This window comes from Corylus avellana, chromosome ca10, assembly GCF_901000735.1.
Source record: "Corylus avellana chromosome ca10, CavTom2PMs-1.0".
NCBI lineage: Eukaryota > Viridiplantae > Streptophyta > Magnoliopsida > Fagales > Betulaceae > Corylus > Corylus avellana.
The window spans coordinates 8,398,672-8,421,661 of record NC_081550.1 but is presented as its reverse complement, the minus strand read 5'-3'; the positions used below and the strand labels follow the sequence as shown (position 1 = coordinate 8,421,661).

The window sequence follows — 22,990 nt, the reverse complement described above, 5'->3', positions numbered from 1 at the left end:
GAAGAGGAACGTCATAGTGGTGTATTGGTGTTATATGTGCAAGAGGAGTGGGACGTCAATAGATTACCTTCTTCTTCACTGTGAAGTGTCAAGAGTTTTATGGGCTTCTATTTTCCACATTTTTGGTGTAGAATTGGTCATGCCTAGAAGGCTAATAGAGATGTTAGCAAATTATATATATATATATATATAATTTGTGAGGCGGATGGGGAGTCCGTGGATCATCTCTTCCTTCATTGTGGGGTCGCGCGCAAGTTGTGGGATGTTATCTTCTCTCGCTTTAACATGAGTTGGGTTATGCCTAGGAGATGTTTGCTAGTTGGTGGGCGGGAGGTAGAACCAGTAGTGCTGTGGTATGGAAGATGGCTCTCCTTTGTCTTCTATGGTGTATTTGGAAGGAAAGGAATGCGAGATGTTTAGAGGATTTGTCGAGGAACCTTGAGGCCCTTATACATTTCTTTTTGTACACCTTATTCACATGGACTACAGGCTGGCTTGCTCCTTTAGAGATCAATTTTCCTGATTTTCTTTTTATGTTCTCTTCTTCTTTCTCCCCTACTTAGTCGCTCTCTTGTATACTCCCTGTGTACTTGGGTTGCGCCCCTCTGCGCTCTTTAATGCATTATTACTTATCAAAAAAGATGTTAGCAAATTATAGAGGTAAGTTGGGAAGTCATTACAATTTAGAAGTTTGGAAAATGTCACCTTTGTGTTTAATGTCGTGTATTTAGAGAAATTGGAATGCAAGATGCTTTGAAAATCGCGAGTCGTCGGTGGGAGAGTTAAAGAATATTATGTTCTAGTCCCTTTACGCATGGATAGCGGAATATAAAAGTCTGCATTTTTTTAGTCTTTGATGAATTTTTGGATTTATGTTCTTTTTCTCCCTAATAGGAGACTATTGTATACTTTACGTGTATTAGGGTTATGCCTCTGTGCGCTTCTAATGAAATTGATTTATATATATATGTATAAAGTATAGTGTAGAAGTTATGGGGCAGGCAACACCTAGATTGGTGTGACTTGGATCCTAGGGGCAACAGGTGGTATTTTATTTGATCTTGGATTGGAAAGTTGTGGAAAAAATCGAAGATTGTGGGTAACTACTCGATGGCACGTAATTTCAAAAGTGCTCGCGATCAGTTTCAATGAGCTTTTCGCTAGTGACTACAGTCCTACTTCAAATGTTGACCGTCAGTTGTTGTGGGAATGGGATTTGGCTTGGTGCATTGGGAGCTATTTTAATGTGACCCATTTCCCTCCCGAAAGATCGGGAGTGGCCAGCTTCTCTCTCATTATGGAAGAGTTCTCGTACTTTATCTTTAAGTAGGGTCTTACTGATTTCCCTCTTCATGGTGGGAATTTCACATGGTTTAATAATCGGGATTCTCTATTATGGTCAAGAATAGATAATTTTCTCATCTCTCCCAAGTGGGAGGAGCACTTCCCAAATGTTGTTTAGAGCAGATTATCAAGAGTTCTCTCTAATCACTTTTCTGGATGAGATTGAAGAACAAAGACTACTTTCTACTGAGAAGTTGAGGAAGGATGTGGCTACAATTGAGTTGGAGATGACTATTCTTTTGGAGGAGGTGAGTAGGATGAAAAAGTCGAGCGGGTTATGGTTAAAAGAGGGGGATAAAAATACCAAATTCTTCCATCGGGTGGCTAACTCTAATAGAAAGTGTAACATAGTAGAGATTTTGGTTATCAATGGTGACATCTTCTCTAATTCGGAAGAAGTTAAGGATCATATAGTCCAATTTTTCCACTCAGCTCTATACCGTGATGGAAGATTGGTGGTCAGATTTGGACAGTCTTCCTTTCCACTCTATTAGTGGCGGGGAGGTAGTTTGGGTGGAGCGAGCTTTTGAGGAACATGAGGTTTTTGTGGTGGTGGAAGACTTGAATGGGGGCAAGGCTTTGGGTCCAAGAGGGTTTTCTATGACCTTCTAGACTAGTTGGGATCTTATCAAAGCATATGTTATGAAAGTCTTTCTTGAGTTCCATAAGCACGGCAAGTTCGAAAAAAGATTGAACGACTTTCATTTCTCATATTCCAAGAAAATGGGGACTATTGAGGTTAAAGACTTTCATCCTATGAGCCTGGTAAGTGGTGTTTACAAAATTATTGTGAAGGTATTGGCTAATAGATTGAAAACTGTATTGGCAAATATTATTTCGAAGACCTATAATGGTTTTATTAGAGGTTGTCAGATTTTAGATTTTGTTCTCATTACCAATGAATATATAGATAGCCGGCTCAAATCCGGAGTGTTATGTAAATTGGACTTAGAGAAGGCTTATGACCATGTAAATTGGACTTAGAGAAGGTTTATGCTCCCTTTAATCTTGGAGGTTGCGAATTAGGAGTATGCTCACTTTCAATCAGGTTCTTTTGGGTGTTGTGGAGAGGGAGGCTTTTTGGTGACATGTAATGGATAAAAAATATGGTACTTTGTTGGGTGGTTGGTGCTCTAATGTTGTAACCAGGCCATATGGGGCGAGTCTTTGGAAACATATTAGGAGTGGCTACGGCCTTCTCTAGCTTTGTTTGTTTGGCACTTGGACCAGGTTTTTGGCATGATGTCAGCCGTCTGGTATGGGGATCATTCTTTGAAGGAAACCTTTATGGATTTATTTTGCATTGCAAGGGATAAGGATGCTATAGTGGCTGACCACATGTTTGCTCACAATGATTAGGTACATTGGGCCATGAATTATATCAGATTGGGGCACCATTGAGGGTGGCTTTCTTCATTTGGACAACATCTTTAGGAAACTTTCTACGGATAACCTCCCCAAGCGTCACATCATAGTGATGCATTGGTTTTATGTGTAAAAAGAGTGGGGAAACTCTTGATCACCTCCTTTTTCACTATGATATTGCGAGGGAGTTGTCGAATTTGGGTTTAGATGTTTGGAGCTGAGTGGATTATGCCTAGACATGTTGGTGGAGCTTTCGCCGTGTTGGAAAGGAAGATTTTGTCAGAATGATGTTAATATTGATTGGAATGTTGTCCCTTGTTTAATGTGGTGTATTTGGAAGGAAAGGAATTCTCAAAGTTTTGAGGATTGTAAGAAGACGAGTTTGGAGCTACAACTCTGTTTTCTTAAATCCTTCTTTGAGTGGAACTATACTCTGTTAATGCCCTTCTCAATATTTCTAGCTTTGTATATTTTTGTGCTCTCTTTCCCTGTTCTTGATCTTGCTGGGTGTTTTTCTTTTGTATACGTCATATGTACTTGGGTTGCGCCAGCTGTGCTTTTAATGAATTTGCTTTACTTATCAAAAAAAAAAAAGTTGCATTTTGCCTATGTGAAAGTAGTTGTGACTGCTCATACAATAATCTTTATGCTTTTAAAAGACTTTTCTTCGTTATTGTTTTGGATTATGATGTCCATGCCAATGTTTTTTTGGGGGAAATGAGTTGATTGTCTTGCCCGTTCAATATAACATATTTTGCTCTTGCAATGCTCTTAACTGTTCTGTGGTTCCACAATATCTAGTATTACTTCTCTGTTTGGTATATCCTTTTTTGGTTGTGCAGCGTGGCATTTTTCTGAACATCCTTAGCTTTTACTTATGCCAGTGCCTGTTGATAGAAATATGTCTGTTGCTCAATCTCATATCTCTTTCATTGTATCATAGGTTGGACAGTTGAGGGAGGTATCAAATAAGGTTCATAATGCGGAACTAAAGTTGTTCTTGGAAGTAGAGCATGGACTGGTAATCTTGTCTCGGAGTTTAGACTTCACAATTGCTGTAATATAACGATCTTTAAGAGTGTTGTCTGATTTTCTGAATCATTGTTCAGGATTTATGTGCTGTTGCTCCACCTGACAAAACAAAGGACGATATTTTGCTTTTCTTCAAGCTTTATGATCCTGAGAAAGAAGAGCTACGGTACATAGTAGTTTCTTTACTGCTGCATTTGATCGAGCATACTTGCATGAAGTTGACTTATTGCATACATACCATGATTTCAGTTATGTTGGAAGGCTTTTTGTAAAGGGTGCTGGTAAGGCAGTAGAAATCTTGACAAAATTAAATGAAATGGCTGGCTATGCTCCTGATGAAGATATCGAACTTTATGAGGTGTGTTTTCTGTCCTTTCTTTTCTTTTATTTTTTCTATTAGGTTAGCGTCGTGTATGGTTCACAATCAGCACTATAGTCTTGTATGTGAGAACAATAAATCCAGAGGTTTAGCATGGTATGGGGTGGACATGCCGATCAGGTCAGACTACTTAGTGACCTAGAAATTGGAAACATTGCAGTTGAGATCCGTTAAGCATTTAATTTGCAAGCACGGAGTCTTGAAGTTCCAACTGTTGATGCTCTAATAGAGAATCTAATGCCTTTCAATCTTTTTGCCTTTCTTTTTTTATTCAAAAAAAAAAAATTCTAAAGAGTCCTGTTGGTCATCTGGAGACATTGACAAATAATGTTCTAGAACCATGGTTTTTAGAGACATTGAATATAATATCTCAGACATTATATATAGTCTTTCATCCGCACGTGACCGTAATCCCATTTGGGTTCTTGCACGTGATGTATAGGTGCTCTGGACCATGTCGAATTTCAGATATTGATGCTTTCTATGTTTTCTTTTCTATGTTTCCTTGATTTCCTTTTTATGTTTTCTTCTTCTTTTTCTCCCTCTTAGTCGCTCTCTTGTATACTCCCTGTGTACTAGGGTTGCGCCCCTCTGCGCTTTGATAATACATCTTTACTTATCAAAAAAAAATTTCAGATATTGATGCTTGTATGGTCTCAGCTCTGCTGCTTGTGTTTCTATGCACCGATTACATGGAGTGAACTCACATTTCATTAGGATTGATGTATGTTGTCTTCAACAATTAGTTTGGTAACAGTTTAGAAAACACTGTTCTGTTTTCAAAACAAAAAAATCACTGTTCTCAAAACCCTTAAAATACAAATCAAAACACTTTTAAAACTCAAAAAAATTTTTAGAAAACTTATGACACCTTATTTGATGAATGTTTTGAAAAAACAGGTGCTGAATTTTTCAGGTGTAGGGGCTAAACTTATTACTTAAAAAAACAGGTGCTGTGCTGGGTTCTTGCACAGCCACCTTCAACGGAGGTGAGGGGTGGCCACGCAGCCACCCCTTTTCTTCCACTACTGCAGGTTGGCACTTCCTAGAGAGTTAAAGGTGCAGATTACGCATTAGAAAGCATTCACAACATTAGGGAAGCAATGACGATGAGGGTGGCCACATGGCCATCGATTTATCTTGTTTTTTATATTTATAGGGATATTAATCAGATTCATGCTTCGGTGTCCAGGAAATCAAGTTTGAGCCCAGTGTCATGTGCGAATCCATTGAGAGGCAATCCACATTTCGAGCCAACCAGGTATATGTCATACATTGTTGATGTATGGTCAGTTTAATAAGGTCATTTGTTAATATTTTGACTTGCTTGTGGCATTTGTACACAGCTTGAAGATGGAGACATTATTTGCTTTCAAAAATCTTCTCCAGCTGAAAGTGGTGACCAGTTTCGCTATCCAGACGTTCCTTCATTTTTGGATTATGTGTACAATCGCCAAGTACGCCTTCCTCCAACTCTTTATAAATACTTTTTTTTTTTCTGAGATTTTTTTTTTTATTTTTTTTTTTTAGTGTAAAGCAGTTGCGTACCTGTCTGTATTAATATATCCTTTTCTGTCATAAAATTATTCTTTTCCATAATTTTAGTAGTGAAATTGAAAAAAGAAAAGAGAAAAAAAAGAAGAGTGGATATTGGTTTCAATTATCAGGAAGTACTGGATGAAGGCATGCGCTGGACATACCTGATGTGTGAAGCCAATCCTTTCACATTTTATGCTGTAACTGACATTGACTTGGCACATTTTCTTTGAACCTCACCTACTTGTGTAAGCCTCAGATGCTCAAATTGCTTTTCCAATTACTGCATCTTACTCTTCTGTCAAATCTGGTACTCTGATAGTGATATGTTTGATTGCTTGCTCAGCACTTCAAACTGTGTTCTATTGGTAATTTTGTTTCTGAAGGTCTATTATTGAGGCACTGCTGAAATTGATGCTTGCTAACAGTATGATAATTTACAAGGATTTTTTTTTTTTTTTTTTTGCAATTAATGATGATGGTTAATATAACTCTCAATTATAGCACTCTTGATGTATTTTAGGTTGTTCACTTTCGAGCTCTGGATAAACCCAAGGAAGATGATTTTCGTCTAGAGATGTGAGTTAATTGCTTTTAAGTAGAAATCTTTTATTTATACTACCGAAGCATTTATGTGCACTAACTAGTGTGTTTACAAGATAAAGCCGGTTATTCATTGCATTCTTAATCTTCTACTTTCTTCCGTGTAAATTTCTAGGTCAAAACAATATACCTATGATGACGTTGTGGAAAGAGTAGCTCTGCAACTTGGTTTGGATGATCCATCCAAAATCAGGCTTACACCTCACAACTGTTACTCTCAACAACCCAAACCCCAGCCTATTAAGTATCGGGGGGTGGAGCGTTTGACTGATATGCTAGTCCACTACAACCAGGTAAGAGTTACATGGACTAAGTAGTGCATACTGCTACAACGTGAAAATGCTAACCCTCTTTCTTATTACATTTTGTGGCAGACTTCGGATATATTGTACTACGAAGTATTAGACATCCCTCTACCAGAATTACAAGGTTTGAAAACTCTGAAAGTAGCATTTCATCATGCTACTAAGGATGAAGTGAGTATATTGATCAAATTCTTACAACTGAAGCTCTATAATTTTCTTCATGCTAAAATAGTTGGGTCCATATGTATTCAGGTCGTGGTTCATACTATAAGACTCCCAAAACAGAGCACTGTAGGAGATGTAATTAATGATCTTAAAACAAAGGTTTGGGTGTTTCATGCTATTGATTGTCATTTTTACTTACTCGTGCATGTGGATATAATTGACTGATGCCTTTTTCTCTCCTTGGTGACTTTGTGGATGATGTAAATTATTCTTCTCCTATATTGTTGTTTTTACTTATTTTGATGCATGGTGAAACAGGTTGAGTTGTCGCATCCTAATGCAGAACTTAGGTTGCTTGAAGTTTTCTATCACAAGATTTACAAGGTGTGAACATCATATTTGTTTGCTATTACTCCTTTTACTATTATCCATCTGAACTTTGAATTTTCTTGTAATGAGAAGAAATTTATGATTTTATTTTCTTTTGTATAACATGAATATTTAGATGGCATTTTTTTTGAACAAGTGCATTTTCACCCAACCGTTCTGGCCATATAATTGTTCTGGCAGGTCTTGTCAGCTTTTGTCCATTAAGTGGGCTGGGAGGAAAAAAGGATTTGTGAAATTTGAGGCTTCCATTGATACATCTATTCTGTAGCTGTTGTCACTATACTGAACTATCAGATACCTTGAACATGAAGCCACATTTACTTTGTTTCTCATTGATAAATAGCCCTTTGATATTGCAATTATTGATATGCAGGTTTTTCCCCCTAATGAAAAGATTGAGAACATAAATGATCAATACTGGACATTACGGGCGGAAGAGGTTATTCTCTTTCTCTTCCCTCCCTCTTGGGTCACATTTGTGTAGTCTTTATCAAATACACTTGGTCTTAAGGCTTGAATGCAGTGTCATTAAAAGTGCCATGCACATTAAGCGTAAAAGCCTCCTTGAGCTTAGGTGCAAAGCAAGTGCCATTTTTTAAATAAAATGTTTGATAACCAAAAAGTGAAAGTTCATAATATATAATCAAACAAAAAGTTAACAAAATCAAAATATCTTGATATTTAGGCTATTATCTCTAATGGTTATTGTATGTGCAGTTGCACAAGATTATCAATATGGCATGCCCTAGGGTTAGAATTATTTGGTATTTTCTCCAGTTCTAATCAGATTTTACTAAAATAAGGTGATCTCTAGATTTGTTGGAGAATGCTGTATCAGAATCCCTTTTTTTTTTTTTTTTTTTAAATGTTTGGGGTTATATTTTATTTTGTTTAAGTAGTTTCCTTTTGGTTTAGAAGTTCTAAGTTATTCTGCATTACGGAGGAGTCCTAGGCTTTGTGAGGTAGACAGGAAGTAGCCTGGCTTTTATGTATTCTAGGAAAAATGATAGAGAGAATTTTCCAGGGGTTAATTACACTTTTCACTTCCAAATCATCACCACTCTGGCACCAACCGCCTAACTTTAAAATCACCACTTTGTTACAAATCACACTGTTGACATCTAGTTTTAAAATGGACGGAAAATCCCTCACATGCATCATGCATGAATCTTTTTTTTTTTTTTTTTGGTGTTGTACTTTTCCCAAACTGTCCTTCAAAATTATTATTAAAAAAAATTAAAAAATAAAAATAAAAAACTGAAAAAATAATAAACAACTGGGAAAAGAAAACTGAATGGGTGGTCGAACCATCCCATAGCCTTCGGCAACCCAAAAAATAGAACAAAGAATGACCGAAGAGGCTCTAGCATGGTTCGGCCATCCATAAAATAGAACATGGGGGTGGCTGGTTTGGCCATCCCCAAGCTTGTGAAGGTGGTTCAACCACCCCCAAACTTGTAATAGGGTTGCAGAACCACCCCTCGAGCCTTGTGGCGGTGACCAAATCCCCCCCTCCCCCCTCATGGCTAAGGTGTGGTTCGGCCACCCCTTTACACTTTTTTTTTTCCTTCTCATTCCTGTTATAATTTTTTTATTAATTTTTAGGGGCATTAGTGATTAGACAAATGCTTTGTTCTATTAAAGCATATAGGATTACTGGAAGCTTATGTTTGGGATTTATAACCTTTAAAAGATTCCTAACAAAGTTGCTGATATATGAGGATAGGGAGCCTGTAGGAATTCTCTCTCTCTCTCTCTCTGATAGTCGGTGCGTGTAGCACATAGTGATCACTTTTTTTTATTCTCCAGGAATGGCCTTAGGTCAGTTCTCGTCCTCTTTTCTCCTCTATGGGCATCTATGGTTGGCTCTTAGTGGAGGCTAAATTGTTTGAGTTTGTGGTGGATGAGGGGGTCTCCATTCTTCGGATTTTTGAGAGACGCAAAGGCATTCTCAAGTCAGTCTTCTTGAGCAAAGGAAGTCGTTTATGGTTGGAAACGGTAAAGGATATGCTTCAAGCAGAGGGGCAGAAGGTTTTCACGAAGACGTTTCGGTTCGGTTCTAGAGCATTTCTTGCGCAACGGGGTCAAACAAGAACATGCGTTTCTTGGCTCTTGCAGAGTACGAGGGTGGTAGTTGGAAAGGTTACCTTGTCATCCTGGAAGGGAGAGAAGGCAAGGGGGAGGGTGGTTTCGCCTACCAGTTGCACAATGCCATGGAACTCCTTACCTTTGCCGGTGTTGGCAGTGGGGAATCGGATCAGAAAAAGGGCAGCAACCTGCTTCATTGAAGAAATGGGAACTGGTAGCCAGAAAACAGACTTATGTCGAGGTGTGGTAGGTCTAGGGCAAGCGCAATCTAGTGATTGACTTATCAGGGGGCTAATGGCAGGGAGGTAGATGGGTCTACAGTCTGCATGCCCAGTGTTGCAGGGCAACCCTTTCAGTGTTAATGTGGATTTCTGTGCCTTTGGGGGGCTAATGGTCTCCCTGAAAATGGCAGTAGACCTTTTATGTGCCAGGCTGGACTCGGGTTAGGCTTCTCTTGGCCCAACAACGAGATTTACTGAAGATAAGATAGAGCCCAAGTGTCTGGAGTGTTTGGAGAGGGCTCAGGTCCCTGTTTTGCCTGACTTAGCCCATCGCACCCATGGGTCCAAGGCGCTTCAGGTCCTTAAGGCCTAGGCTAACGAGTTTTAGACTAAGGGGGCTTAGTTCATGGTTCATGGGCCTAATGGGCCTCAGGCAAACGGGTCCAAGGCTGGTGGGGCATAGTTAAATGGGTCTTGAGTTTCTTTTCTTTCACGGCCCAGGTGAAAAGGGAAAAGGTCTCTTGGGGCTTCCACTTCCATGGGCTTGGATTCATCGCTAGGCCAATCTTTAGTTTTCATGGCTACTCGATCGGCTCCTCCTTGAGAGCCAGCTGTCTCCTCTAACAGCCAAAGGAAGGAATCTTTGAAGATTTCGCTTCTGGAGAACACACCAGCCACTAGTCATCTTCTCCTTGCTTATCCATGCAACTGGGATTACCTCAGGTACCGGCCAACAATGAGGAGCCAGCCGACTCCTCTGACAACCAAAGGAAGGGGAGTCTTATCTCTTCGAAGGTTTCTGGCCAAAGGTAAGAAGCCTTTGACTCGGTCTAACTGGAGATAAAGAGGTTCATCCTCATCTGCTTCCAAGGTCAGCATTGGTTGCCTTTTCTGGGTGCTCAGCTCCCTATTTTTGGGCTTGTGGGCAAGGTGGAAGAAAGGTAGACTGCACCAGGGAACCTAGTCCTCCCCTTTGTGGCAAAGCCACGTGTAATTCTCAAACAACTCCTTTCACCGCATCAAAGACCTCACTCTCCTCGAACGGCCTCTCTAACCAGCAAGCCTGCTCTACATTAGTGGAATCAAAATCGAGGTCGTCCAGCTTAGGGTGCTAACTAAATTGCTCAGAGAAAAGATTGTCATAGAATTGCACAATGTGATCTTTGATTGCCAGTTTGATCAGAAGATACCAAGCCAATGACTATCAATGACTCAATTGAGTTGCTTCTCCTATTCGAATTGGTCACCCAATGGAAAAACTTCGTGCATTTGTCACCCTCTTTAAACCAAAGAACCCTAGAATTTTGCCTCTAACATATCTTCTCAAATAAAGTAGTTTTCTCCACTTCCCCAATGACAAAGGTCTTCCTCTGTTTCACTTCATCACCTAAGGCTCTCTCTTCCTCTAAGCCATGAAGAACGTGCAACTCCTTGTAAAGAGATTTTTTTTCCTTCTACGATTCCACATTACCAAACACTTGCTCATTCTAGCTTCTTAAATCAACTTTCAAGGCCTTAAGTTTACGAGTCAGAATCTAGAGAACCTTGAAACCGATAAGACGACCACCACTGCCTCACCCTGTCCACAAAACCATCGGCCTTAAGCCACATATTGTCAAACTTAAAGGATCTTTTGCGCCTCTAAATACCACCACAATTAATAAGAATGGGGACGTGGTTTGAACATAACCTATACAACCTTTTATAAGATAGTCCGGGGAACTGGCTCCCCATTCCGGAGAGACCTGAAACGTATTGATTCTAGACCAAGAAGGGGTTTCCTGATTGTTAGACCATTTAAAACTCCCACCTACAAGGGGAGGTTCATGAGACCCTGCTCAAAGATAAATTTAGAAAAATTCATCATGGCGACCTTTCACTAGGGAACCGGATGATGTTAAAATCTCTCCAATGCACCACGGAAGATTCCACTAAGCTAGCCGACCACTTCCTCCCATAACAATCTTCTGTCAACATCTAAGTCATAAACCCCCACAAAAGGCCAAGAGAATCTTTAACGTTTCTCAATGAGCAGGCAACAAAAAATTCCCCCACATACTATTTGATCTTCTCCACAACCCTCCTATCCCACATGAGCAAAATACCACCAGAGGCCATTGATTGTTCCTCTTTGCCTCTTGTGGTGCCTTTGGAGGGAAAATATTTATAGAAATTTTGAGGAATGCAAGAGAACGTTGGAGGAACTTGAGTCCTTTTTATTTCGTACTCTTTTTTTTTGGACAATTGCATTTATTTCTCATTTAGTGCTCAATGATCATGATTTTTGTTTTTTTTTCTCCTTTTAGTTAGTTAGATGTTTTTTCTTGTATACTTTTTGTCTACCCGGCGGCGACTTACGCTTTTAATAATATTTTGGCTACTTATAAAAAAAATAATAAAAAAATAAAAAATTAGGGGCATTTTGGGAAGTTCAAGTAAAAAAAAAAAAATTAATGCAGCATTTTCCATTCTTTTTGGCGCCAAATGCTAACGAAGGGTGTAACTTGTAAAGAGATGGTAGTTTAAAAGGGTTAAGTGTCACATTTTAAAGTTTGGTGGTCTAAATACCAAAGGGGTGGTAGTTTTGGAGGTGATAAATGTATTTCCCCATTTTCCTGAGGTATGATATTGAGGCCTAGATCTATCTTCCTAAATTTTCATCTTTCCCTAAAATCAAAATTTTAAAATCTCAAATCACCATTCATCAAATAGTTTCCAAAGGACCCCAAATGAAAATACTCTTGTGTTACTGTTCATAGCCCAGAAACGTGAGTTTTTTTCCCTTTTGTTCACCTTCAAACCAAATCCTTTTACTTAGAAACCTTAAATCCCTAATTGAGAGAGAGAGAGAGAGAGAGAGAGAAATAAGGAACAGAAAGAGAGGAAAAAGAGTCAGTGGAATAGAAGAATAAAGACATGTAGAAGAATAGAGAGAGAGGAGAGAGAGTTATTTGGTGATTGGCTGTGGTTCCTTCATCTTTTGTTTCTTCTAGACCTTATCTTGTTGAATTTAGTGTTTTTTTTTTTTTTTCTCTTGCAGTCTAGCACACAAGAATAGTGCTTGTATGACACATAAATGGTCTATTATTGCTTTATGATCCAACTGCAAATCTCAGTTGATTCATATATCTTCAGCAAAAAGTTTAAAAAGTGCGCTTTGGACTTTTTTGAAAAGCACAAAAAAAGGCATTCTTCAGTGGACGAGTTTCACTTTAGGTATCAAAAGCATTTAACTCCTGGAGCACTTTGCCATTCAATCGTCTAGGCACACTTACAACAACACTGTTTAAATCACATGACAACTGACGTTCTCAAAAAAACAAAAGAAAGACATAAATTTTGGTTTCAAGATATAAATGTTACTACATTTTGATTTGTTGTCTGATCATTTTGATAAGTGTACATAATGAAGGGTTTTTGTTGTTTTCAAATGTCTTAGATCCCAGAAGAAGAGAAAAATCTCGGTCCTCATGATCGCCTAATACATGTATACCATTTCACGAAAGACACAGCTCAGAACCAAATGGTAAAGAGTGGTGCATTTCATTTGTTTGGGATTATAAGTCCATGTTTCAGTAATTTCTCGGATTTCATGACAAAGATTGTTGGTTAGGCATGATAGAGTTTTTGATCCCATGGGTTCCTTCTGTTTTAAACAGCAAATTCAGAATTTTGGGGAACCTTTTTTCTTGGTCATACATGAGGGTGAGACTTTGGCTGAAATTAAAGTACGATTACAGAAGAAGTTACAGGTTCCAGATGAGGAGTTTGCCAAGGTACATCTTACTTCTGACATTTATCCCATTTTCCACTTGGATATACACTCAATAACTTGGTTAGGCAGATAGATTAGTTTTCAGTTGCATGTTAAGATTGTATTTGACTACGATCTTCTGTTTTGTACTCAATTTGTTGCATTAAATTGCCTTTTGTTATCATTTGATGAATGCTTACTATTTTCATTCTGTTTGTAATTGGCCAGTGGAAGTTTGCATTCCTTTCTCTAGGTCGTCCAGAGTACCTTCAGGACTCGGACATTGTTTCTAATCGTTTTCAGGTTTGTCTAGAGAAATCTCTGTTTCATATATTTCTTGAGATTGTTTCACATTTGTTTCATTGTTTTCTTGTTCACTTGCCCATAGAGAAGAGATGTTTATGGTGCTTGGGAGCAGTATCTTGGATTGGAGCACTCTGACAGTACTCCTAAAAGAGCTTATACAGCTAATCAGGTAAAGTGACCTTTTCTAAAAATATCTCAATTTAGGAAATACAAGTTTTAGATTTTAGTGATGTTCCAGACACAACTTGAGACATGCAGACCACTCGTGTTCATTCTGCGAGAATATTTCTGATTTTAATGTTCACTTGGTCTTGATGTGTTCATTATTCTGCTGAAGCTTCTCATGGATAAATCTGCTATTCTGCCATATTTTTTGACACGGTATATGCTGGATGTGTTGATTCTGGTTTGACATTGTCTATCACATTTTTGCAGAACCGGCACGCATTTGAGAAGCCTGTAAAAATTTACAACTAGGACATAATAGGAGAGTAATGGAATTCCATCTTTGCAACTGGCTGAGTTGAGAAAACCCTCTACACCTTTTTGGCTGTAAAAAAGGGAAAAGTAGTGAAAATGAACTCCATTTTGGCAACAAGTGAAGTTAGCATTGTGGTGGTGTCTATTGGGTATGGTTGTTGATTTTGTTGGATGTGTAATTCTCTTCCTAGTTTGACGGGGAGGACTTTCCTTGTAGTCATTGTGTATCTTCTACTGTCAAGATGCAGCCCCTTCGAGCTTTTACTTCCGTCTTTTATGGAGGTTCCTCTTGGGTGACAGGTTCAGTGGCCTTCATCATGGGTTCATTGTAATTTTACAGTACATATACAAGATTTTTGAACTAGTAAATGTATACAGGGTATAGTAGGGTGGCTCATTTTTACTTCATTTGCTTCGTGATTTTGTTCGTTAGACGCGTTTAGCAAATTGGGGATGTGGGATGGTTGAGCTGCTGCTGTTTCTGAGCATGTTTGTAGGTTTTGTATAACAAACTTGTTGGCCACTCGTGCCCTTGGAATTCTTATCAAAAGGGTCCCAGATCTTTATTATTGATTGGAAGTAAAATGTTATACAAAACACTCCTAGCTCCAAATAGATTTGCATTGCGAATGAGGCAGGTTATACCGAGATATTATTATATCTTATCAGGCCATTGGCCCATATCATAATATATAGATCTTATGGCCCACGAGTTTATTCGGCCCATCATGTTCTTGGACGGCTGTGGCTGCACAACAAGCACAAGCTATGAAGTCTAGAATTTTTACACAAAGGGCAAAATGGTCTTCAAAGTTGCTGACCAACATCATGAATGGGGAAGACCATTCATTCGAGAGGCTCGTGAAAGTGGTCATTATATGAATGGTCATGGTTGAAAACATACTGTGATTGGTGCTTTCTCTTGTATGACTAAAATAAGGAAATCTTATTTCGAAATAGTAAAAATAACACAGGACACAAAGGAATTTCTTTACTCATTACAAAGAAAAAGAAAGATCGATAGTATATCATATTTTATTGGGCTTATGGTCCACAAAGGGATGCATGTCAAAGATGGGCTTCTATTCACGAGTCATCTTCCTTCTTTGAAAAATTCACTTGGATTGCATCAAAACGGAGTTTTCTCGCCAGAACCCGCTTGCTCATGGCTCAATTAAACTTGTTGGGGGCTAATCTTGGACACAAATAAAATCATTGAGAGGTTGCTACTACACAAGTATAAGGATTTTGGACGCAAGTTTACCATTACTAATGAACACACAACTACTATTATTGCCGGACACGCAGCGCGCTTTTCTCATTATTATCAGACATTCATCTACTATTATTGATGAAAGCATATTCGTCGTTGCTAATGAACGCCCAATCATTATTATTGTTGAATGTGACATGATTATTACTATTGAACTTCAATATTGTTATTGTTGAACTTGTATATATTATCGCAAATGGAACAACCATTATGATTGTCATTGAATCTATACTTATTATTGTTAATGGAACTAGACTTTGGTTGTCATTGAAGTCATGATTATCATTACTACTGCAACTAAATATAATGGCTATTGATTGCATTCAAGTATCTTTTTTGTTTTGTGAAATTCTTAGCTAATCTTTTGTAGACTTATAGTGCCCTGGTAGCTGCTAACTTCCTCTCAATGGTGTGAGTTTCAGGCATAACTCTCTCTTTAATGTTGGCTCAGAGTGACTCTTTCATCCAATTTCTAATATTAGAAAAAAAGAAAATTGCCCCATCAAACATCTATTGCATTAATCATTCTTAAGTAATCCAAAGGGTCAAAATCTAATTTATAACTCGTTTTTATGCAGATATTCACATCCAAATCATACCAATGAAAGAGTTGGTAGACCTCATGCCATAGAAAAGTCTTAAGCTCAATTTGTTCAAATTGTCAATAGACTCAATACCCATGCTTGTGCGTGATTGCATATATAACAATACCAAAAAAAAAAAAAAAAAAAAATTTCTTGAAACAAAATTTAATTGAAGACTAGATACTATGCTAGCATTTCGATCAGTTCCTTTGCTTTTGTTTATTTATGTTATATTTCCTACTTAAAGAAAATAAAACTACAATGTTCTTGAATTTTTTTATATATATATCAAGTTTATATATATATATATATATTTTTTTTTTTTAAAAAAAAAAAAAAAAAAAAAAAAAACAGAGGAAAAAAGAATGAGAATAGAAAAAACCGAACACAACGCCAAGCGCCACATAATCTTTTTTTCTATCCATGGCGACACTCTCTTACTCTTTCCACCCACTCGCGTCTCTCTCTTCCTCTTCTTCTTCTTCTACTTCTTCAGCTTCAACATCTCTTCCACACCAACCCCTATTGAAGCCAGAAATCCCCGCACTTTCCCGCTGCTCCTCTAGACTATTCAAAGCCATTCGACCCACGAGGCTCTTCGTTCACCCCGTTTTGCTCTTCACCGGCTTTGATAGCCCCTTGGATACCCAAACTTTCCTTGCCACTATCAGTGTCTTGGCCGCCATTGCTCTTTCTCTTGTTCTTGGTTTCAAGGTAACACTTTCTGCTCCTTTTACTTAATTTCAGTTCTGGGTTCTGTTTCTTTTCATTGAATTTTGATATTTTCCCGGAAATCGAATCTCTTAGGCTGGCTACATGTACGTATATATATATATATACACACACTTGCAAACTAACATATTTTCCTCGAGTGTGGTCGTATTTCAAAGAAATTATTCTTCGAAAGAAATGGAGGTCTATCTCATTTGGAGATTTCGGAGTTTTAAGTTCTTGTATTTTATGGGTTCTGATGATTTAGTGATGCTTATTTTATTTTTTATTTTTGCAGGGAGACCCTGTGCCGTGTGCGCGCTGTGCCGGAAATGGTAACTATTTCTCTAGACTTAAGTCTATTTGATTGACATGGATTTTCAAAGAACTTGACTTGTTTGCAAGGTTCTGTTGTCTCTTCCTATATGGCTGAATATGTGTAAACACCATGTTTTTACCACATTGCACTGTGTCTTTTGTTCTAATTGTACCATTGGACTTTGCCAACTGTGATAATTGGTAATATAAAATTTATTTCCAATCCTGGGTAGATGGCAGTGGTTTATATGTAGTCATCTTACATAGATATACAAGGTATTGATTTCATTATATTTTGTGTGTTTGCGTTTTGGTAAGTTTTCTAGCCAGCTATAAATTGAAAGTGTAAGTGATACTGGTAAAGTCACTGTAATTAAAAATTAGCATACTGGAACATAAGTTTGGGGATTCAGTAAAAATTATGGAGCAGGTCGGAAAGGCTTGTGAGAAATTTACCCACCATACATTCTGGTGGATGCTTTGCACATCTAACTTTACACAATGGGGTTCATGTATTTGTTTCATGATAGAAGTTTTAACTTGTAGACAATGGCAAGAACTTTAAAGTTGAAATTTCAGATGTGTGGCTTACTTGTGATCACATGAACATGTAGTTGTATGTGCAGTGAGATAGTAACAGAGCCGTTTATATTAAGGGAAGAGCTACTGATTAACACTTGAAGATGCAGAAGCACTTTTGTTGCACTTTCTCTTGTATGAAACAATTTTGTATAGAGTTTAGTGTACATGGGGCTTCACAGGAAATAAGATTAAAAGATAGTTGAAAAAAACAATTGGTTAAAACTATTAAAGAATATAACTGACGAAATAAATAAACAATTCAATATTATCATATTTTATAATTTTTAAATATCTTCTCTTTATAATTTTTTACTATATTATCATATTTTATGTTCTTTGTCATTTATGTTTTTCACATTGAACAATGTATGACCAATTTTATTTGCTTGCCTATTTAAAATACATTTTCACTCATCTTAGAAAATTTATAATGAGCTATAATATGAAAATTCTCTTGCATATATTCCTAGTTTTTAATTGAAAATTGGAAAGTAAAATACTGATAAGAAAACAATAAGTTTTTGGTTTTTGCAAAGCAAGATCAGTTTGAGGAAAATTAAGTAAGAAAGAAGACTACATGTTTGTGAAATCACAAGTTGGGATAATGCTCATAAGTTGTGCATGTGATATGGGATGATTTCACAAGCAGCATGACTGTTGCTATAGAGAACATAATGATATTTACGTTGCTGAGCATTGCTTGGAAGTAAGGAGTACTTGTCTATCAGATGGACAAAGCAGCCTTAATGTGAGATACGTACGTCTGGAAAATTTTGCAGTAGCACAAGATTCTGGACTATGTCTGGGAACTGCATCTTAATTTATACATTTGTGCAATTTTTAACTCAAATCATTGTAGCCATTTGATATAGAGAAAAGAAAAATCCATTTTAGTTAATGAAATGTGGAGCAATTTATTTTCAAGTTTCTTCTTCTTCTTTTCTTCCTCTTTTTCCCTCCCCTTTTTAATACTTTTTGGTACGAATCATTTCTAAATTCTACCTGCCAAAAAGCTAGAATTTAGGGATTATTAAACTATACATTTGAATTCCTTTAAAAATGAAAGAATAAATCAAGTTTATTGATGCTTGAACTAGTGGGCCTCAGGGATTGTTGTCAGTTCGCTTATAATTTGTTATTTAAATTTTGTCTTTTGCTCATTTATTTTCTTTCTTCCTCTTTCTTTTCACCCTGGGGAAAAAGAGGTGAAAGAATTTTTTTTTTTTTTTTTTTTTGGGGGGGGATGTTGAATGTACAACCAGAATTTTGAGTGGTTGGGCATATTGAAATGTAGTGATGGATTTATCAAAAACGTTGAGAGTATACAGTGGACTGCTATGTTTCATTTTTTTTTTTTTTTTTTTGTGATATGTCCACGCAAGAGGGAGATGGTGATTCGAACTAGTGACCTCCGCTTCATGAGACATGATTCTTAGCCGATACTATGTTTCACTTTGTTGGTTATTGCTTAACTTCTCTCTTTTGATTTCTATTCTCAAAACAAAAACATTAACTAACAACTCAAAACAAAAACACCCCACTTTTCCATATATGTAGAGTGCATGTGATTTGCCCAAACAGAATGCGTCCACGCGCTAGTGCTAGTCCATTGTAAGTGATGTTTATCAAAACATTTTCTACGGCCTTATGTTCTGTAATTTATTAATTGTTTGATTGTTTCGCTTACCCTGTTCATCAATTGTCATTATGATTTTTCCCCTTAGTGTCTCTTTTCTGCTTGTATTGAGCTATGGTTTTGAAAATGATTCATCCCTCTGGTGTCCCTTTTCTGCTCAAAGTGACCAATGAATTTTGTGTTTGGTGTTGGAGGAGAATATCATGTTTCTAAAAGTTCTCTTTGATGGGCAGGTGGCACAAAATGTGTCTTCTGTAACAGTGGGAAGATGAAGCAAGAGATGGGCTTGATTGATTGTAAGGTGTGCAAAGGTGCAGGTATACTTTCTAATTTCAGACACTTCTGACAAAGTTGAAAAAAATGGAACTTCTGGAAATATAATAATATCAATTATTCTCCCCGTTTGAGTTCTCTATCAATTTGAATGAGTTAGTTGGGTATGTTATATAGTGAGCATTTTGATGTGGTCTTTGTTATTGCTTTTCTTATTATGATCATTTTAGGACATAAAACCATTCAAGGATTTTGGTGAATGATCTTTCTACTTCTTTTTATATGGCCTTCAGCTTTAAATGACCAACCCTTGCATTCAGATGCAATGAAAATCTTGCAGATTGATGTTAATTGTTGCCTTAAAACTCAAATGTTGATGTCCTTAAATTATATCATATTCTAGAATTGTTTGATTTGTTTTTGTTGTACTTCTCTCTACTTTTCTTCTCATCCAAAATCAATTGTCTCTCTGTAGGATTGATCTTATGCAAGAAATGTGGAGGTTCTGGATATTCTAGACGGCTATGAGATTGGTTTGAGATTTTTTTTTTGCTATCTGCTTTCTCGATTCCTCTATTTTCAATCTGTAAGATTTTGCCCTGCCTTTATTTTTTTGTTCTTGTCCAGATCCTTGCTTCTTCTTTTTTCTTTTTTTTTTTTTTTTGCTGAATCCCCCCACCCCTTTTGTCTAGTGTCCTTGTTAACTTATTAGAAATTGGTAATGAAGTGAAGGAGTGAAAAGTTGTAAATTCTGATGTAATGTTTTCTTTCCATTTTAGATGATCGTCTAATGATTATCATCTCCGGCAGTTGATGGCTATTTTAGCCACTTAAAATCAACTTTTTTAGTTTAGCTACTACTTTTTCACAATGAACTCCAGCAGACTATCTATTTTACAATCTATTTTATTTAAATATTATTTTTTTAATCTATTTTTATTATAGATAGAAGAGAGAGGGAGAGGGAAAGAGAGGAAAAATAAAGAAAAACAAAGTTTAGAAGGTGTTACAGTGAACTTTCATATTTGAAAGTTCATTGTAGCAAATTTTGGAAAATTGTTATTTTAGAAGGTCTGCTGGAACACAAAAATTGCTAAATTTAACTTATAAGTTAGTTTAAAAGCCTTGCTGGAAATGCTCGTACGTTTTGTTTATGGGCACTTTACACTTTGAATGAGACTGGTTTATTACTTTTATATATATATATATATATATATATATATATATATATATATAGGGTACCATTATTTATTTTTTAATTCTTAATGCAAAAAAAAAAAAAAAAAAAAAAAAAAAAAAATCATTGCTAGTAAAAGAAAAGAAAATTCATTATGATAAAATCCATCTGTGTTATCCTTCTTAATTTCTATATTTAAGCTCGATTCGTTAGTCCTATGATAGATAAAGACTTGAATAAGTTTTAACAAATATATGACAAATAATGAATGAACTCAAACGGCCATCTTAACGACTTGAACTCAAGTTTATAAATAATTTGATTCTTAATTAAAATAGGAAATGTTAGGTGCTCTTCTGGTCTTATATAGGTATTATTTTTTAGAAATCAGGTGAGATATAAGAGTTAGTTTCTTTTTTATTTTTTTAGAAAATAATATACAGGTAGGACCAGGAGAATATTAGGAAAACATAAGAGAGCACCTAGCATTTTCTTATTAAAAATCTTCCAACAAAAGTTTATAAAAGTGTAATGTACTTGAAGAGTCATCTTAAACTTTTGGGATAAGTGACGATTTACCAAACTGGTTTAGAAGAAATTTCTTTTAACCTAGTCTAATAAGTGCCAAATGTCGTATCTCACATGTGTTCTTTAATATTTTAACAGTCATTTATTGTTATTGCACTGATCTAGGAACCCAAACATTAATTTTTTTAAAATTACAAAATGTTGAATGACATTTGTCACTTATTAGAGTAGGTTGAAGGAAATTTTCTCTAAACCAGTTTGAAGGATATTTGTGTCCTTTAACAAATAACATATGCTTCTTACATGCTTATATATTTAAAGAACGTGCATGACACTTTTAGAGACTAAGATTTCGTAAGAATAATCTGCATTTTTCAAAGATATTACAAAACGTAAGACGTTTGACATTGCGATTTAAAAAGTACTTAATCTAAAATAGAAAAAAAAAAAAAGAAAAAAAAATCTACGATTTCAATTAGTAGGCTAAGGGGTGCTTATTTGAAAAAAGTGCAAATTTAAACCAAATCATGATTTCGCATAACAAATATTTAATAAAAATGTACTTTTTAACATGGTTTACCAAACGCTTTTACGATTTTAAAAATTAGTGATTTTAAAAACACAATTTTTTAAATCGCAATTCCAAACGGACCTTAAGTTTGAGAAATTCTTACAACTAAGTTGATGGGAAATTTATACTTGAAGTAATGTCATATAGTAGATTGTTATATGATTGCTACACAACTGGAATGATGTAGCAGTGAAAATCAATTTTTTCATCAAAGTAGGCTTGCAATATATATATATATATATATATTAATGATTAATTTTTAATGCCACATCATCATAAATATATGACAATCATTATTGCAGTATATTAAATAACATTTCTCTTATGTCCGATATTAAATACCACGTGTTGATCAATTTTTTTGAATTTTTTAAATAAAGACAAATCTATGAGCTACTAAGATAAGGAAATAATTCTTGGATCCAAACCCTTGTCCCACTTAACCAGCCCACATACAATTACAAAACAACAAAAAGAAGATGCTTCCTTTTTCTTCTTCTTAACCACCCATCTCGCTTCCTTCCCAAATCCCAAACACAGATAGACAACCATGTCCAACACTATTCCACCCCACGTGGTCGACGATTGCCGAGGTGTCCTCCACGTCTACAGCGACGGTTCCATCGTCCGCTCCTCCAAACCAAGCTTTGAAGTCCCCGTCAACGACGACGGCTCCGTTCTATGGAAGGACGTCGTTTTCGACGCCGTTAACAACCTTCAGCTCCGGCTCTACAAGCCCGCGGATTTCTCACCCTCTTCCGCCTCCAAGCTCCCTGTGTTTTACTACATCCGCGGAGGCGGCTTTTGCATTGGCTCCCGCGCCTGGCCCAACTGTCAGAACTACTGCTTCCGGCTGGCTTCGGAGCTGCGAGCCGTGGTCGTGTCTCCCGACTATCGGATGGCTCCGGAAAGCCGGCTCCCGGCTGCTATCGAGGACGGCTTCATGGCCATGAAGTGGCTCCAGGCCCAAGCCGTGTCCGACGAGCCGGACTCGTGGCTGACTGAGGTGGCTGATTTTGGTAACGTTTTCATATCGGGCGACTCGGCGGGTGGGAATATCGCTCACAATTTGGCGGTTAGACTCGGATCCGGGTCGCCCGAGTTGGCTCCGGTTCGGGTGAGGGGTTATGTTTTACTGGCACCGTTTTTTGGTGGCACAGTAAGAACCAAGTGCGAGGCTGAAGGACCAAAGGATGCCTTTCTGAATTTGGAGCTCATTGACAGGTGAATAGAGATTTACGGCTGCCTCATACGTCAGACATTTTAACCTTTTTATTTTATTTTATTTTTTTAATTTTTTTTAATTTTTATTATTATTATTATTATTTATAAATTGAAGAAGATAAGTATTAAAGGAGAATTTAAATTT

The 22,990-nt window shown here is 36.9% G+C and overlaps 3 protein-coding genes across 3 annotated transcripts in view; all 3 read left to right on the top strand.

The window, feature by feature from the left end:
• Positions 1-14,539, top strand: part of LOC132162866 (ubiquitin C-terminal hydrolase 12-like) — a 76,156-nt gene extending 61,617 nt beyond the window's left edge. Inside the window, exons 28-44 of the mRNA XM_059573086.1 lie at positions 1,410-1,592; positions 3,653-3,730; positions 3,819-3,907; positions 3,991-4,099; positions 5,313-5,381; positions 5,467-5,577; positions 6,180-6,235; positions 6,375-6,552; positions 6,634-6,735; positions 6,817-6,888; positions 7,048-7,113; positions 7,493-7,558; positions 12,868-12,954; positions 13,088-13,204; positions 13,411-13,485; positions 13,571-13,657; positions 13,924-14,539. Of these exons, the coding sequence (XP_059429069.1) occupies positions 1,410-1,592; positions 3,653-3,730; positions 3,819-3,907; positions 3,991-4,099; positions 5,313-5,381; positions 5,467-5,577; positions 6,180-6,235; positions 6,375-6,552; positions 6,634-6,735; positions 6,817-6,888; positions 7,048-7,113; positions 7,493-7,558; positions 12,868-12,954; positions 13,088-13,204; positions 13,411-13,485; positions 13,571-13,657; positions 13,924-13,965 (1,587 nt within the window). The 3' untranslated portion in view covers positions 13,966-14,539. The remainder of the gene's footprint in view (positions 1-1,409; positions 1,593-3,652; positions 3,731-3,818; positions 3,908-3,990; positions 4,100-5,312; positions 5,382-5,466; positions 5,578-6,179; positions 6,236-6,374; positions 6,553-6,633; positions 6,736-6,816; positions 6,889-7,047; positions 7,114-7,492; positions 7,559-12,867; positions 12,955-13,087; positions 13,205-13,410; positions 13,486-13,570; positions 13,658-13,923) is intronic.
• A 1,673-nt stretch (positions 14,540-16,212) lies between these two features.
• Positions 16,213-20,108, top strand: LOC132164548 (protein BUNDLE SHEATH DEFECTIVE 2, chloroplastic). Its single transcript, XM_059575081.1, has 4 exons — positions 16,213-16,539; positions 16,835-16,871; positions 19,306-19,389; positions 19,821-20,108. Exons 1-4 carry the CDS (start codon positions 16,249-16,251, stop codon positions 19,871-19,873), a joined length of 465 nt encoding a protein of 154 aa, XP_059431064.1. The 5' UTR covers positions 16,213-16,248; the 3' UTR covers positions 19,874-20,108.
• Positions 20,109-22,106: 1,998 nt separating this feature from the next.
• Positions 22,107-22,990, top strand: part of LOC132164488 (probable carboxylesterase 15) — a gene marked incomplete in the record, with an annotated part of 1,374 nt that continues 490 nt past the window's right edge. The window contains 1 exon segment of the mRNA XM_059575009.1: positions 22,107-22,847. Coding sequence (XP_059430992.1) covers positions 22,172-22,847 — 676 coding nt within the window.

Excerpts from the sequence above, each read along its gene's own strand:
- LOC132164548 (XM_059575081.1), top strand. The coding sequence starts at position 16,249 with ATGGCGACACTCTCTTACTCTTTCCACCCACTCGCGTCTCTCTCTTCC. Across the intron at positions 16,540-16,834 it reads CTCTTGTTCTTGGTTTCAAG|GGAGACCCTGTGCCGTGTGC; the intron begins GTAACACTTTCT and ends TTATTTTTGCAG. Across the intron at positions 16,872-19,305 it reads TGCGCGCTGTGCCGGAAATG|GTGGCACAAAATGTGTCTTC; the intron begins GTAACTATTTCT and ends TTTGATGGGCAG.